Source organism: Tarenaya hassleriana, unplaced genomic scaffold (assembly GCF_000463585.1).
Source record: "Tarenaya hassleriana unplaced genomic scaffold, ASM46358v1 Cleome2, whole genome shotgun sequence".
NCBI classification, from domain to species: Eukaryota; Viridiplantae; Streptophyta; class Magnoliopsida; order Brassicales; family Cleomaceae; genus Tarenaya; species Tarenaya hassleriana.
In genome coordinates this window covers 2683327-2698908 of record NW_010965372.1, presented here as the reverse complement: position 1 = coordinate 2698908, position 15582 = coordinate 2683327, and the positions used below count along the sequence as shown (strand labels likewise).

Here is a 15582-nt window from a genome sequence, read left to right as displayed (position 1 = left end):
GCGAGTCTCGAAGGAAAAGAGCTTACACTTAACCCGAACCGGAACGAGTTCTCGAGCCTTGACAGTGACAGTCACCATCCGAAGATGGAGACAAAGTTCAGAAGAAGCTATACGATGCCTCCGAGAATGGACACGTCTTCCCCGTCGGCCTCGTTCGATCAACACCAGCCTCTTGAGTTCAGGAACCCCGACGCCGGGATGTTCTCCGATGTCATGGAAACCTTGAGGTAATATCAAGAATTTTAGAAGGTTCTTTTGGGAAGAATTTGAAACAGCGAAAACGAGAAAGAAGAAGAAGAGTATGGTCTTCTGTTTAGTTTTTAGATCTTGTCTTGTTGTACTCCATCCACTACATAAAGGTGCCATGTTCTTTGTTAGTCGTTTTACTTCTTGTTCTGATCATTTTGTGCTTTTTAGTCACTTCATGTTCCATTTCTATGGACTTATATATATACATATATATATATAATTGCGTCATGTGATGTTTTGAAAAGACTGCAAAAGATCTGAACAAAAAGTCTTTAAAATATACGCAAAGCTACCAGGATCCAACTTGGTTTAATAGGTGTTTCGGCCCTAGGGCTGCAACCCAAAGTTTGACCAGTCAACCCAAGAAAATTTTGATTTCAGAATTATTATAGGGTTGATATTTAAAGTTTAAACCACGCCTCTTTTTTTTTTTTTTTTGGTTGGTGATGTTATAGTTATTTATATAAATTGCTAATGTGTAACAAAAGATTCGTCGTATGGACAGTTGAATATTCCAAGGTTTTTACATGAAATCATCCTTTACTTTTGAACTATCTCTGTACATAAACTCCATCGATGTCCTCATGAGCCATGACCGAGTTTTGTGTTCCACAGAAGGAAAAAGTGGCGTATCTGGGTGCGTGACACGTGTCATGCCAACAGAATAACCGAATGGATTTAGAGAATATTCGAATATTTGTGTGTAAAGAAATAAGAACCAACAAGGGATGCCAGCTTCAGCTCGTATGATCTGCAGTTACAAACTGTGACCATAACATTCGGTCGGAGAATGAGCGTTGTCTTGCTCTTTTACATGTATACCCCAAATTCTTCCCACCACTCTCCATCATATCATTTGAATTGCTTAGCCACTTGAAAAAAAAAAATTAAAAAAAAGGGAAAAAAACATCTTCATTGTTGAACAGAACGAGACTCCATGGGAATACCTTCGAGCCAAGAAACGACTTCCTCGATCGAGGGTCTCCTTCTAGGTTCATGATCCAAGCATTTGCACGCAATCTCCAGCATCTCAAGAACCGCCTTCTCGTTCGAGTTCCCTCGTACGGACGAGTCGATGATCTCCTCCTCGCGCTTATCCGCCTTCATCTGGAACACCCAAGACATCAAATCCCTGCAGCTCTTCCCTTTGCAAACCTCGACCGGCCTCCGACCCGTCACGAGCTCCAACAGCACCACCCCGAAGCTGTATACGTCGCCTCTGCACGTCGCGATCAGCGTCTGGCTGTACTCCGGCGGGATGTAGCCCAACGTCCCCACCAGATCGGTCGTGACGTGCGTGTCGTACGGCCGGAGCAACCTCGATAACCCGAAATCCGCAAGATGGGCTTCGAACTTCTCGTCCAGAAGGATGTTGCTCGATTTCACGTCCCTGTGGATGATGTTGGGCTCGCAGATCTTGTGCAGGTAGGCAAGCCCGCGAGCCGACCCTCGAGCTATCTTTAGCCTCGTCTCCCATTTCAGGACCGAGCTCCCGTCCATGCATTCGTGCAGCCAGTAATCCAAGCTTCCGTTTTCCATGTACGAATAAATCAGTAGACGGTCATGTCCGTGCTTGCAGTACCCCTGAAGGGATACGAGGTTCTTGTGCTGTGCCCGTGACAGTGCTTCCACTTCGGCTTGGAACTCTCGTTCCATCTGCCCGCAATCACCCGAAAGCCTCTTGATTGCTGCTTTTGATCCATCGGGGAGATTAGCTTTGTAGACGAGGCCGAATCCTCCGCAACCTATTATGTTCGCCTGGCTGAAGTTGTTTGTAGACTTCAACAAGTCAGAAACGCTGAGATCTTTGCATCCACAGTTCTGGAAAAGCACGATCTTCGAGCACCCCCCAAGAGCTTCAGACAACCCGGGCGGCACCCCGCTGATTTCCTCGTCGTAGCCATTGATGCGGTCACCGACATCTTTTCTCGAGATCCTGAGAAGAACGGCGGAGAGAAGCAGAGTAATGCCGATGGCTAGACTTATTGTCAGTCCGACAATGCTGCCTTTACCGAATCTTCTCGCGGTATGGGATGAAGCATTCGGTTTTAATATGCTGTTGATCAGAACATCGCAGGGAGAGTCTATCGCCCGACATAGACCCGGGTTTCCCTCGAAGCTCGAGAGAGGGAAGCTGTAGAACTGACCTCCCGAGGGAATCGGACCGACGAGATGGTTATATGCCACACTGAACTTGGACAAGAAAGTCAGGCTCTGAAACGATGTAGGGATGGAACCGTAGAGATTGTTGTAGGACAAATCGAGAAGTTCCAAGTTCTCGAGCTCGGAGATGGAACCGGGTATTGTCCCGCTGAAGTTGTTCCTGCTCAAATCCAGCATGTGGAGCTCTTTCAGCCATCCAATCTCAGAGGGTATCGACCCGTTTAGCCGGTTGTTGTTCAAGTATATCGATGGCGGAAACCTGGAGACTTCGTTGTAAGGCAGACCGCTGGTACTTTTGTTACGTTTTACGTAGAGAGGAATCCCCGAGGAAGTAGACGTACGAGAAGAGCTGCAGTTCAGATGTATCAGGTTCTTGAGTTCTGTCATGCTCGTCGGGATTTCTCCAGTTAAAGTGTTGTTCGAGAAGTCTATGTAGAACAATCTCTCCATCTGACCGATCCATTGAGGGATTGTTCCACGAATCAGATTCCAAGACAGATCAAGAACTTCCAGCTTCTTGCACTTCAACAGCCAACTCGGGATCCGACCCTTAAGACCGCAGTTTCCAAGTGCCAGGATCATGAGATTATCAAAACCAGTGACGTCGCTCGGTATTTCCTCGCCGATGAAGTTCTTTGAGAGGATAAGAGTGGTTAGGTTTCCGCACCGTTGAAGTACATGCATTGCTCCCAACAGATCCACGAAACTGTTGTTGGATACGGACAGGAACAGCAGAGACTTCAGATTCGTGAAACTGTCGGGTATCTTGCCGCTGAATCCATTCTTGGCCAGACTCAAGATCCTCAATTCAGGGCAATGGCCCAGAGAATCCGGAAGAGAGCCGGTTAAATGATTGCTTGCAAGATCAAGAACACAAAGATCGGGCAATCCCGTGAAATCAATATCGATATTTCCGGATAAAGAGTTGTTCCTAAGATCAAGCACCCGCAGTTTCGAGCATAGCGATAAGGTCGAGGGTAATGCGCCCGATAACATGTTGGAATTTGCATCCAAGTGCTCGAGTCGTGTGAGATTACCGAACACGTCGGGGATCAAACCCGACAACCGATTCTCTGAAACTACAAGGGACTTAAGACTAGAGAGCTTACTCAGTTTCTGGCTTAACTGTCCCGATAAGTAGTTTCCAGAGATTGAGATGTGCTCCAAGGCAAGCATCGTGTAGAGAGAATCGGGAAGTTGACCAGTCAACTCGTTGCTGTTGACATGCAGAAGCCGAAGAGATTTGCTGCAATTGTACAATCCGCCAAGGTTTCCTACCAGACGGTTCATCGACAGATCAAGAACCCTAACTCCGCCACCAGAAGAGCTGCAGAGTTCCGGATAAATCTGACCCCCAAACGAGTTGTTGCTTATGTTCAACATGACAAGACTCGGAAACAATCCAATGTCGGATAGGTTACCACTCAGTGAATTGCTGGAGATGTTCAATGACTGAATCGATCTCAAACCCGACAGCAAACCCGACACCGATCCTGACAACGAGTTGTGGCTCAAGTCAAGAACTTCGAGCTCCTTCAACTTGGACAGCCCCGTCGGTAATTTGCCTTGAAGACCGTTATATGAGAGATCAAGAATTCTCAGCCTACTCAACTGTCCTAAAGAACCTGAAATAACCCCTTCAAGATCCTTTTCAGACAGAACCAACTTTGTAACTCTACCAGAAACAGACACATTATCCGCAGGATAACCAGCTTCACAGAACACACCAACCCATTCACAACAACTCGAATCTTTCGGCCACGATGCGATAATAGATCCATTCGTGAGATTGCCCGCGAATTCCCGGAGGGCGGATAAATCGCTCGGGTGACATTTTGAGCCGAGAGAAACAGATGAACCGACAAAGAACAACGCCGACAGGAACCATCTGAGAAACCAAAACGAAACGCTACGGGAGACCACCATGACTGGTGATGACGAGACTGAATTATAAATGGAGACTTTCTCCAACTCAATCAGATCAACGATGGTTCCATCTTCGAAGGTTTTGATAAACCCAATAATGGGTTTTTAGGATTATGGACTTGTGTTCGTAAATAAGGCGATCACTTGCCGAAGAAACTCACATGAACATGTCCAGAAAGACTTCAACTTTCAACTTGAACTTGAAGCAACAATGTGGAAGTGAATCGAGATCAGTAACCAGTCTCTGCCTGAAAAAGTCGAATCCCAAGAACCAGTATGAATCAAGCAACTAACTTCGAACCACAGAGGTCAAATAGAAATTATAAGTAATTAAGGCGAAAGCCCACGTCCCGAAATCACCTCGAAATCAAGGTTCTCACATAAACTTGCAATCAGAGCAAAAAACCAAACCAAAAATAAAAAGGGAGCAAAACCTTACCATCGAAGGATTATTCATCGTGTTTAGCAAAAACCCTTTTGCAAAAGCTAACGCCTTTGGGAGTTCACAGCCGCCATTAGAGCACCAAACGACCCAGAAAAAGAGCAGGAACCCTTTCTTCTCCTTCCGGCGGAAATGGAAATTCGCCAGATTTCGGGGCTTTTTGACGTCTCTTGAGCAAGTGCGAGTCACTTTCAGAGAAAATCTAAAAGCAAAGGGGAGTAGTTGGGGTTGGATTTTCGAAACCGGAAGGGGGAAAAACAGTGGAGAGGAGAGACAGGAAAAGGAAAGTTCTTTCGTTTTCTGAAGAATCTGTAACATACAATTGGACAAAACACTGAGTGAGTGAGTGATTTTGAAACGAAGACACGAAAGGTCTGACTTTTGCTGGACAATCTCGCCTCAAAAGTCTTCTGCTACTGCTCCTAATTCATTACCATCTTTTTTAATTAATGTTTTAATTGCTTTTGTTTCCCCTCCTTTGCCGTGGCTCCATGAGTAAAATATTGTTTCCTCGTTGAAATTCCGCAAAACAATAATTGTTATTGTACTGTCACACACTCACACTATAAACACCATACACAAATACAACTAATTTTCGGTACGAATGATTTAGAATTTTTGAGATTTATTATTTAACGAAAGCAGGTATATTTGACGCATATATTAGTTTTGTAATTTGCATAAAACGTATAACATTAAACCAAATTATAATCAATAATATAATATTTAACCCACAAAAAATTGTATTGTGGTCAAAACTCTTTATGTTTTTGTCTAAACAATAACAACTTCTGTCCTTTACCCCAAAAGATCCACATCAAATACAAAACACATATAATAAATAAATAAATTAAATAAATGATACCTACTTCTGTCCTCGTACGGAATAGTAATTAACTTCTCTAATTCAAAGCAATGGGGTCGCTAATATTACTGTAAAAAAAATATAACGGATATAAAAAAAAATATGATTTTCATGATATATCGAGAAATTTAATTACAGTTAATGCCATATTTAATGAAATAAATAAATAAATGGTGACGCCAAATAAGGTTGAGGCGGCGCGTGAGGTGAGGTTCGGGAACGTCACGGGGCAGATGGCGTGATATGGGGCCACCAGCCTCCACGTCACCCAAAAATCAATTAATTTTGATAATTTAATTTTTATTATTTTCCTCCATCGAAATTAGGACCTTTTAAGTTTGGTCAACTACTCACACCCGTATTTCACGTGATCGTCTTATCATCGAATCCGTCGCTCCGACCAAAGCCCTTTGTTTAATCCCTCTGTTTCGTCTTCGTATTAGTGTATAATCACTCTGTTAATCACAATTAGTTAATTATAAATGTCTCAATTTAAATTTAATCTATTATTTTCGTGAAAAAATTAAGATTCTCGATTTATTAAAGGGCTTTTTTATAACGGAATGTCCTGAATCGAATTCCATATTAATCTCGAAGCCAAAAACAAAGTACATGGCTAGAATATACGTTTTTTTTTTCTCAATTTGAAATTCAAATTCGAAATGAGATATACTTTTGGCATCTTCGTTTTACAAGTTGAACTACACAGTTTCCATGCGAATTTATGGTTTGGTATATAAACAAACACACCTAATAGTTTGATTAGCATTGTCTAGTAAATGTGTCCATTAACATTTATAATACCTCAAATCTATATATATTAATAAAGGAGTTTAAAGAGATTTGGTGAAGCCACCTAAGCATCTCATGTGGCGTTTTTCTCAATTCTCATTGGTTCATTAATATCTACACATATTATTTGTCCATTCCCTAAATAATTTAAATTTATGTTACAGTAATTTTACATTGTAATAGAAAGTAATAAAAAAATATATTTTCCCTTTATCAAATAAATATTCTAGATTCTTATTTACATGCACATTATAATAATAATGTCTTATAATAAAAAATAAAAAATTCATATTTCTTTATAAGTTCATCACGTTAATCAGATTTTTATTCAACAAAATATATTTATATCGTATATTATAATAAATAAAAACGGTCTATTTTCTCGGTTTAATGGTTATGTGGTTTATAACGTAATTTAAAATTTAAGATAATTAATTTGATTTTATAACTAAAATTAGTTTTATTATGATTAGTGGATGTTGGTCAATAAATAATAATAAAAGTAGAAAGGATAAAAAAGAAAAAAGAAAATGGGAAGAAAACGTACATGATAGTGGGTGTTGGTTAATTAATTTTGATCCGCCCCATTCTCTTCCATCGTGTCAACTATTTCTTCTAAATAGAGACCTTTCCACTTAAGTAACCGTCATGCCAACTAATATCATTCATGAACACGTAATTATTACTCCCCTTAAATACCACCTTTTCACAATCTCTTTATAACATACCAAAAGAGATGTAAAAAATATCACAAAAAATTCCAAGAAAAATAAATGCTTCCGAGCCACCCTGTGAACTGAGATTATGATGATTGATGAAAGAAAAAAGGACAGCGATGGAAATAAAAAGGTTCCTTTTCTGTTTTTTTTTTTTGAGTTTGGAATTGATTCCAACTAATTATCTTTCTAACTGTATTCGTAGGGTAAAGGAAAAAGTTTCTGGAATTTCTGGGGTTTGCTCTGGTTCTTGGAATTCCCAGTCGGAACCCTAATTAAGCTTATCTTCGTGATTTGTTGGAGTTTGGAATAGAGATGTCATCGTCTTCGACTTCCGTGAGCATGGCGATGGACAAGGTGTCGAACGATCTTTTTTTTAAGAATTTGATTCTGGGTATTTTATATGTTACATTTGTTGATTTTGGTCGCTTGAATTCATTGTAGCATAGGAAAAAACTACAGGCGTAAACAAGGTGACAGATTGTTAGAATATTATTTATGTATAATATTTGTATGTATATATATATATATATGTATGTATGTATATATATTTATATATTTCTATTTTTACTTTTTATTTGCATGCATACGTGTATATATTTGTGTATGTATGTATGCATGTATTTTTAATATTTTATTTTAAATTTTAAATTTATGTATATATATGTATGTATATATATACATGATTATATGTAAATACATATGTATAGATGTATTTGTGTGTGTATATATGTATGTATATACATATACTCATTAATTCATATGTGTTTGTGTATACATGTATGTCTATGTATATGTTGTATGTATACATGTTTATATGAATTTATATGAATAGAAATATTACTAATTAAAAACAAATAGTTTGGATTTTATATTCTCATTTATTTTTTATATATATATTTTTAATATTTTATTTTAAATTTTAATTTATGTATATGCATGTATATATGTATGTATAGATGTATTTCTGTGTATATATGTGTATATGCATTTATATATATATATATATGTGTATGAATGTATTTGGATGTATATATATGTATATATGTGTACATATACATGTAAATATATATGTATATATAGATGTATGTGTGTGTATATATTCATATGTATTTGTATGTATATGTATATATATGTGTATATATATACATGTTTATATGGATATACGTGTATTTAAAAAACTAAGTGAAAAGAAAACAATATAGATATGTATGTATATATGCATATGCATGTATATATATAACGATGTATTTTGTGTGGGTATATATGTTTTAAGTATGTATAAATGAATTATGTATATATTTATATTTATGAATATATATATATATATGTCTTTATATGAATGTATTTATATGTGTATATGTAAACATGTTTAAATGGATGTTTATATATATATATATATATATGTAAGTATATATGTATATATATTTTTATTTAATTTTTACTTTTCATTTTTATATGTATATGTATATGTGTGTGTGTTTGTATTTGTATAAGTGTATATACAAATATTATAAACATATATTATGTTAAACCAAAAAAATAATTACTAGATCAATGAAAATAATTGATTGTAAAACCAAAAAAAATATTAAATCAAAATAAATTATTTTGATACAAATAAAATATTATGTTAAAATATTCAAAATCAATATTAATTTAGAAAACTAATGGAAAAAAACTAAATATGTATATATGTATGTATATATATATATGCATGTATGTTTATTTTTAATCAGTAATATTTCCATACTCATACGATCGTTGGTTGAACAATTCTCTATAATTTAACGCAATTATTTGAACTTTTCTATAAAAAAAAATTAGAATGCAAATATATTCCCAAATCCATACTGGGCTTCCGCTAATATGGGTCCACGGCCCAAATCTCTCAAAAAACAGTCCCACATCGGAAGAATAGAAGACATAAACACGGAGAGCAGATTATAAAAACTGAGCTCGTGGCGCTAACCAGCATGCTTACATGGACGGGGTCGACGCGCGATCATGAAAGCGCGTGGAACAAAAAAGGGAACAAACATAAACACAGAAAGCGATGAAAAAGAAAAAGTTTGCACAATTTGTTGTGGAACACAAATCGATGAAGTCGACAGTTCAATTTGTTGTGGAACACAAATTGAAGAGAGGGATCGTGTGACTAAGATATCTCTAAGTTTTCTGGTTGGATGATATAGGGAAAGACTATCAAGTTTGAAGACGAAGTAAACGTTACAGTTGCTGTCGCCTGTCGGGTTCCCTTGAGAAGAGAATTCGGGATTCCTGATCGAGCAAAACTTTAATTGAGAAGGAGTTTGTCATACTCCGAATATGAAGTCAGTGTTGAAGTTTCAATAAAAGAAAGCGAAAAAAGATTGTTGTGAGTTTGGTGTGGGTTTATGCCTCAATTAGTAAACCCGAAAATTGCGTACTCGAGAAAGGGCAAAGATGTACTCGATAAACACAGTGGATACTCGAGATGGGACAAAGTTGCACTCGAGAAAATGGATTATCGTGAAGATAGAAATTTTGTGTCGAAGCTTGAAAGCTAAAGTTTGCAATGTGTATGAGTTCTCGAGTCAAGGAGGAGTGTTAGAGATTTGACTAAAAAACATGATGAAATATGGAGAATTGAAGCAAAAGCATTTTGTTATTGTGGCATTGCAGTTTTATGTTACAGTTTTATTAGATAAACATTTACGGTTTGTTTTTATAATTGTTGTTGTCTGTTTCTAACTTGACTCTCTATAACAGCGTGTGTTTAAGGCTATAGAAATTATTGCAGACTGTGTGTTAATGTTATTATATATAATCTTACTCATGTGAGTAGATGTATGCATATATATATATATATATATTGTATGTGTTTGAGTGAAAATGAAATGAGAATTTCTAATTTCTAAAAGTTATCAGAAACACTTTCCATCGTTGTTGGTATCATAAACTCGGATTCTAAAAGCTCTATTTTGGTCAAGAGAAAATTGTCATCGTGTTCATACAAAGCAGGTAAAGAATATATATATATATATCATTTCTATTAAATCCAAATAATTTTATAATTTTGTTTTTAAAAAAAGATACGTGAAAACCATATCCTTTATTTAATATGTAAATATAGCACCATATGATTTGATAAAATGTAGATCTACCATTTTAGACAATACATAAAAGATATACAAAATGGATTAATAATTTTAGTGAAACAATATGAATGTATTAATATTTAATTATTTACTTTATTTTGATAGTATAATATTTTGTCGTATAAAAATCTATTTTTTAAACAATATTTTTATGAATCTATTATATAAAAACAAAATCTAAATGATTGTTATTTCTGTAGAAAATAATGATAATATTGTCTAATAATATCACCATATTAATATTATCTTAACTTTTCTAAAAGAAAAAATAATAATAATTTTATTTATAATAAAGTTAAAAATAAATTCTATAATTTATGTTGAGTAAAATGATACAATTTTATAATATTTTATTAAATTGTTATAAATTGTAAAAAACAATAATATTTTTAGAATTATATTATTCTAATCACATGTATATGTATGTATCAAATATAGTTTTCAATTTTAATACATATTAACATTAGCTAAATAGACGAATTATAAGAGAAGAAAATTCATTCCATAGAAAATATTCCTTTGTCCATGATTTTTTAATAATTGAGAGATTATTATATATATATATATATATATATATATATATATCTAAAAGATTACTAATTTTATTGAAACAACGTATTGATAATTTATAATCATTTATTTTATTAGAAATCATTATATTTTTATCGTATAATATTTTGTCTCAATAAAAAATTGATTTTTTTAATTATAGTTTTTATTAATCTAAAATATTAAAAAAATCACCACAAATCTAATTGTTTAAGATTATATATATATATAATTACTAAGAATTTTAAGAAATTTAAAATTATTGATTTTTAATATAAATATAGTAATTCAAATTTTATGGTATAATTTACTATTCTAAATTATTATTATTTTTTAAAGAAAAAATTATCATTATTGTCTAATATTTTTACCATATCAACTTTTTAAAACGACAAAATAAGTAATAATTTTATTTTTAATAAACTTAAAATTAATTCTTTAATTTTGTAAGTAAAAAGATATCAAATTTAACCACATTTTATAGAAAAATATCATAAATTATTATAAAATTTAGTACACATCAAGATGAGAAGTTTTTATTTCAAAAATTATTCTATCACTAATAAATTCAAAACATTTATTCACATTATGAATCATTTACTTTTTATATAGACAATGACACTCATTTATTTTTACAAATTTACTTTTTGTATTCTTTATATAGATAATATATTGATGATTTACAATAGTTAAGTTTTATTAATATATTTTTATACACCACACAAATAATTTATATAATTTTTTTATCATATTAATGTTAATAAATTTTACGATTTAAAAAAATAACCCGCGCATCGCGCGGGTCCTCACCTAGTAATATATTAAAATACATGTTTTTATTCCAATACTTAAACATAAACATCTACTAGATCTTAAATATTAGAAAACAATCTAATTTAGATAATTTGACCGGTAAAATAGAGATACAAAATGTATATCTCATCCGAGTTCGAATCCTTAATAAATTTTACGATTTAAAAAAATAACCCGCGCATCGCGCGGGTCCTCACCTAGTAATATATTAAAATACATGTTTTTATTCCAATACTTAAACATAAACATCTACTAGATCTTAAATATTAGAAAACAATCTAATTTAGATAATTTGACCGGTAAAATAGAGATACAAAATGTATATCTCATCCGAGTTCGAATCCTAAGTTAGAAAATGAAGTGTATTCCAATCACAATATTTATTTTCGCCTCCAAAATTAGTTTTATTTTTCGATTCAGGTATCCGATATAAAAAAAAATAATACCGGAAAGCATAAAACAAGAAATACCAAAAAATATCAACGCAAATTTCAATATGTAACAATTGGAATATTAGGACAAAAATTATCGTCTGTCTTCATGGCTTTTCGTTTAAACTTCTATGTAAGCTTTTGGGGGGTGAAAGAAGGTGAGTTCCTTTTAACTCTTTTTATTTTTGGTATTTATTGGGCTCACATGATTAGTACTTTGTAGAAAAAAAAAATTCAAATTAAACTATATATTAGTTTATACATTAAACGACAAGTAAACCTATCTAATGTAACTCGTTCCGAGTTCGAATCTAATTTAGGGAGAAGAATGTAATCCCCATCACCCAATTTACTTCCAATCTCGGAATTAGTGTAAACCTCGCCACAAAATACACGTTTTTTTTATTAAAAAAAACTTTCTAAGCCCAACAGTGAAAGACGAGGAAAAAAGAAAGTTAAAATGGGCCGTACATATTGTAAATAAAGCCCGTAAGATAACTTATGGGTCAAGAACATGGCCCAGCCCATCATTATCTTAAACTTCGATAATCGAGCTGGGCCCCACGCAATCCAACAACGTCACGGACTAAACGACAACAATCTCTACGAACATTAGACTATAGGTATTTTTAATCCTAAGATTTAAACAATTAATTTGTTGCTCCAAAGAAAAGTGGTAGAAATATTCATATATTCGAAGGGAAGGTGAAACATGAGTTTGACGAATATCAATTTTAAACGACTTCGAAAGCAACATTAAATTATGAATATACATTATATTTCTAAATATTATGTTTTAAACTCTATATACAGTCGGCCGATGTTGGGTGGTTCGGTAATATTCGTTCAAAAGTTTCAACAGATAAATATAAATGTTTAATTTTAGTTCTTCTTCGTGGATGAGAGAATCCGAATTGGTCGGGTTTGCATCTTAATTAATAAATTTTACAAAAAAAATAATAATAAAGACTTGTGCAAGACTATGAAGAGTGATGGTTTTTTTTTTCTTTCATGCAAAAAAAATCCAAGGCAACTCGATCGACCGACAAGGGTCCAAAATCTTCAACACTAGGGCGGCCACCCTCCACTTGGGCTTTGATAGCGACGGAAGTGGAATCCAACGAATCACAACCTTATAGATAATTTCATGCATTCACATAATTTGTAAACCCTATTATATAATACTTTATATTCATTTCATCTTTTCCATACGATTAAATCCCTGCTCATACGCAGATGTTATATCGAGTAACAACTATAATGTTCCTCATCTTACATTTTTAGCTCTACCCAATTAGTGATAATTAATTAACCCTCTTGTAATACGTTATCATTAGTTTTAATCATACAAGCCGCTTGTGAATGATACTAATAACTCCTACCATGTAAATTATGGTAGGTTGGTGAATGATAATAGTAAAATAACATTGGGAGAGGGACCAAGAAAGCTAGACCACCATTATTATACGAGGAGAAAAAGACAAAATAAGTTAGAAAAAGTGACAAAAAAGCAGTGTCACCCCTTTCTATTATTTGTCCGAGAGGGAGAAGGAGAAGAAGAAGAGAGAGAGAGAGGGAGAATGAAGTTTCTGTTTCAGTGTCCATGTTGCTCATGCTTCTGTTTCATGAAGCCAAAACAAGGGAAACCAAAACCGCCAAAGGCTGCAGAAGCGAAACCAGACAAGAAAGAGGAGACCAAACCAGACAAGAAGGAGGAGAAGAAGGAGACCAAACCAGACAAGAAAGAGGAGAAGGCTGAGTAAATTCTATTAAATCTCTCTTGGTTCAGCTTTTGATTGGTTATATGATGTTTAAATAATTATTTACACGCAAGCTGTAATTTCTATGGTTAATCTTTGTTTTGTCATATAATGGGTTGTGTTCGATCGGATCTACTTGTTTTCATGGCCTGTTCTTGGGGGTTATATATATTTTTCCGTGTGTTTCATTTCTTTTCCCCGTTGCCGATGTGATAAGGCATCAGATCTCGAAATTTCAAGGTTGTGTGAAACAAGGTAATTCCATTTTTGTGTTGTGTGGTAAAAAATATTGTACGAAAGAAAAAGTTAGATTTGGATATCAAACCCTATCCATGTAGAAAATCTCGAATCTCACGTCGTACCAAATTCAAGATTCTATAACCAGCATATTCTTGATAACTAAAAAATGATACTATATGATATTGCTGGTTTGATTGATTCCACTTAGAGAGGATCTTATCAATTAGAGACGGCCGATAAGTTCACAGACCATATCGTGTTTTGTTACGGTTCTCAGAATATATCGAAGTTAAACAGTCTGTATCGGTTCTTATGATGAATTTTATCAAAGCTGAAAATATATTCCCGAGCGGGTGAATGAAAAATGAAAGTGACGGATAACCAACTACATTAATGGACGTATAAATATTCAGTAACATCCAAGAAGACGTCAGTCCATGATCCAAGAATTAAAATTCTGGGTTTGTGGACAAAGGCTTTGGTGCTAAAGACTTTATCAAAATGGTGGGTTTTCATCTGCAATCATCTTGATATCATCATCATTGGAAATATATATAGAGGCATTCAAGATTCCAGTTTGGAATATGGCTTTAGCGCAGCTGTAACGTCACTCTGCTCTTCTGGCTCTTGGCACTGCAAAAGGTAAAAAAACGTTTCAAGAATCCGCGGACCCGACTCTTGGCAATGTAACAACTCTCAACATATCACATCTGTCTGAACGATCTGGTAGTTTGCGCGCCAGTTTGTTCTGATCCCTTGTAGGAGTGGCGAGAGGATGATGCGGATCACAAACCGTTCTTTCAAAACCGAACAAGGAGACGGTTTTCTTCGGTGAAAGCCGACTAACCCATGAGCTTAACGCTTGAGACACGATATCAAACCTCGGTAAATAGTTTGAAAGATCGAATCTTTTGCTTGTTATATGATCTGTGCAGAAAGGGGGGGAACTAACAAGGAAACTACTTCAGCTTCAGGTTCTTGCAATGAAACAGGAAGAATAAAATTGAAAGTGCAAGTTTGGGTTCACACCAAAATGTGTTTTAAGTTAAGATGCCAAAAAGGAACAAATGCTATTGTCGTCCGGTTATGTCTCGTTCCTGGTGGGGAAAGAAGCAAAGCAAGGACAACGTGGGAAGAAATCTGAAAGGGTTGTAATAATATCTTCTCTAGAAAATGCTTAAGATGTCCAAAATAAAATTACATGTTAAATCTCGACTGTTATGGCTCAAAACACGTTTAATTATAAATGTAAAATATCAGTTTTGAATATTCAATCAATGAATGTGAATTCCACAATGTTAATAACAACACTGTTATGGAGTGTAAGTAATACGTGTGATTGAATTCTCACACGTATTCCCATAAATGCATCTCTTTGTTTCTTTTTTAGCACAAAGAGCCAAACCTCTCTTTACCTGGCTGGCTCCAACCAAACTCCTTTTAAGACAAGCTCTCCTCCTTCTCTTAACCCTAATCCATTCTCTCTCCCCCCCCCC

The 15582-nt window shown here is 34.6% G+C and overlaps 3 protein-coding genes across 3 annotated transcripts in view; 2 read left to right on the top strand and 1 right to left on the bottom strand.

Moving 5' to 3' along the window:
• LOC104811873 overlaps positions 1–448 on the top strand; it is a 3221-nt gene extending 2773 nt beyond the window's left edge. The window contains exon 8 of the mRNA XM_010538729.2: positions 16–448. Within this exon, the coding sequence (XP_010537031.1) occupies positions 16–231 (216 nt within the window). The 3' untranslated portion in view covers positions 232–448. The remainder of the gene's footprint in view (positions 1–15) is intronic.
• Positions 449–903: 455 nt separating this feature from the next.
• On the bottom strand, positions 904–5184 carry LOC104811872 (phytosulfokine receptor 2). Its single transcript, XM_010538727.2, has 2 exons — positions 4778–5184; positions 904–4586 (listed from the first exon to the last, which is right to left on the bottom strand). The coding sequence occupies exon 2, from the start codon at positions 4336–4338 to the stop codon at positions 1162–1164; it is 3177 nt and encodes a 1058-aa protein (XP_010537029.1). The 5' UTR covers positions 4339–4586; positions 4778–5184; the 3' UTR covers positions 904–1161.
• An 8418-nt stretch (positions 5185–13602) lies between these two features.
• LOC104811871 (protein Ycf2) lies at positions 13603–14040 on the top strand. The gene has a single exon (XM_010538726.2). The coding sequence runs from the start codon at positions 13667–13669 to the stop codon at positions 13847–13849; it is 183 nt and encodes a 60-aa protein (XP_010537028.1). The 5' UTR covers positions 13603–13666; the 3' UTR covers positions 13850–14040.
• Positions 14041–15582: the final 1542 nt, after the last annotated feature.

What these genes read in the sequence shown, in the direction of transcription:
- LOC104811871 (XM_010538726.2), top strand. Translation starts at nt 13,667, where the DNA reads ATGAAGTTTCTGTTTCAGTGTCCATGTTGCTCATGCTTCTGTTTCATG.
- LOC104811872 (XM_010538727.2), bottom strand. Translation starts at nt 4,338, where the DNA reads ATGGTGGTCTCCCGTAGCGTTTCGTTTTGGTTTCTCAGATGGTTCCTG.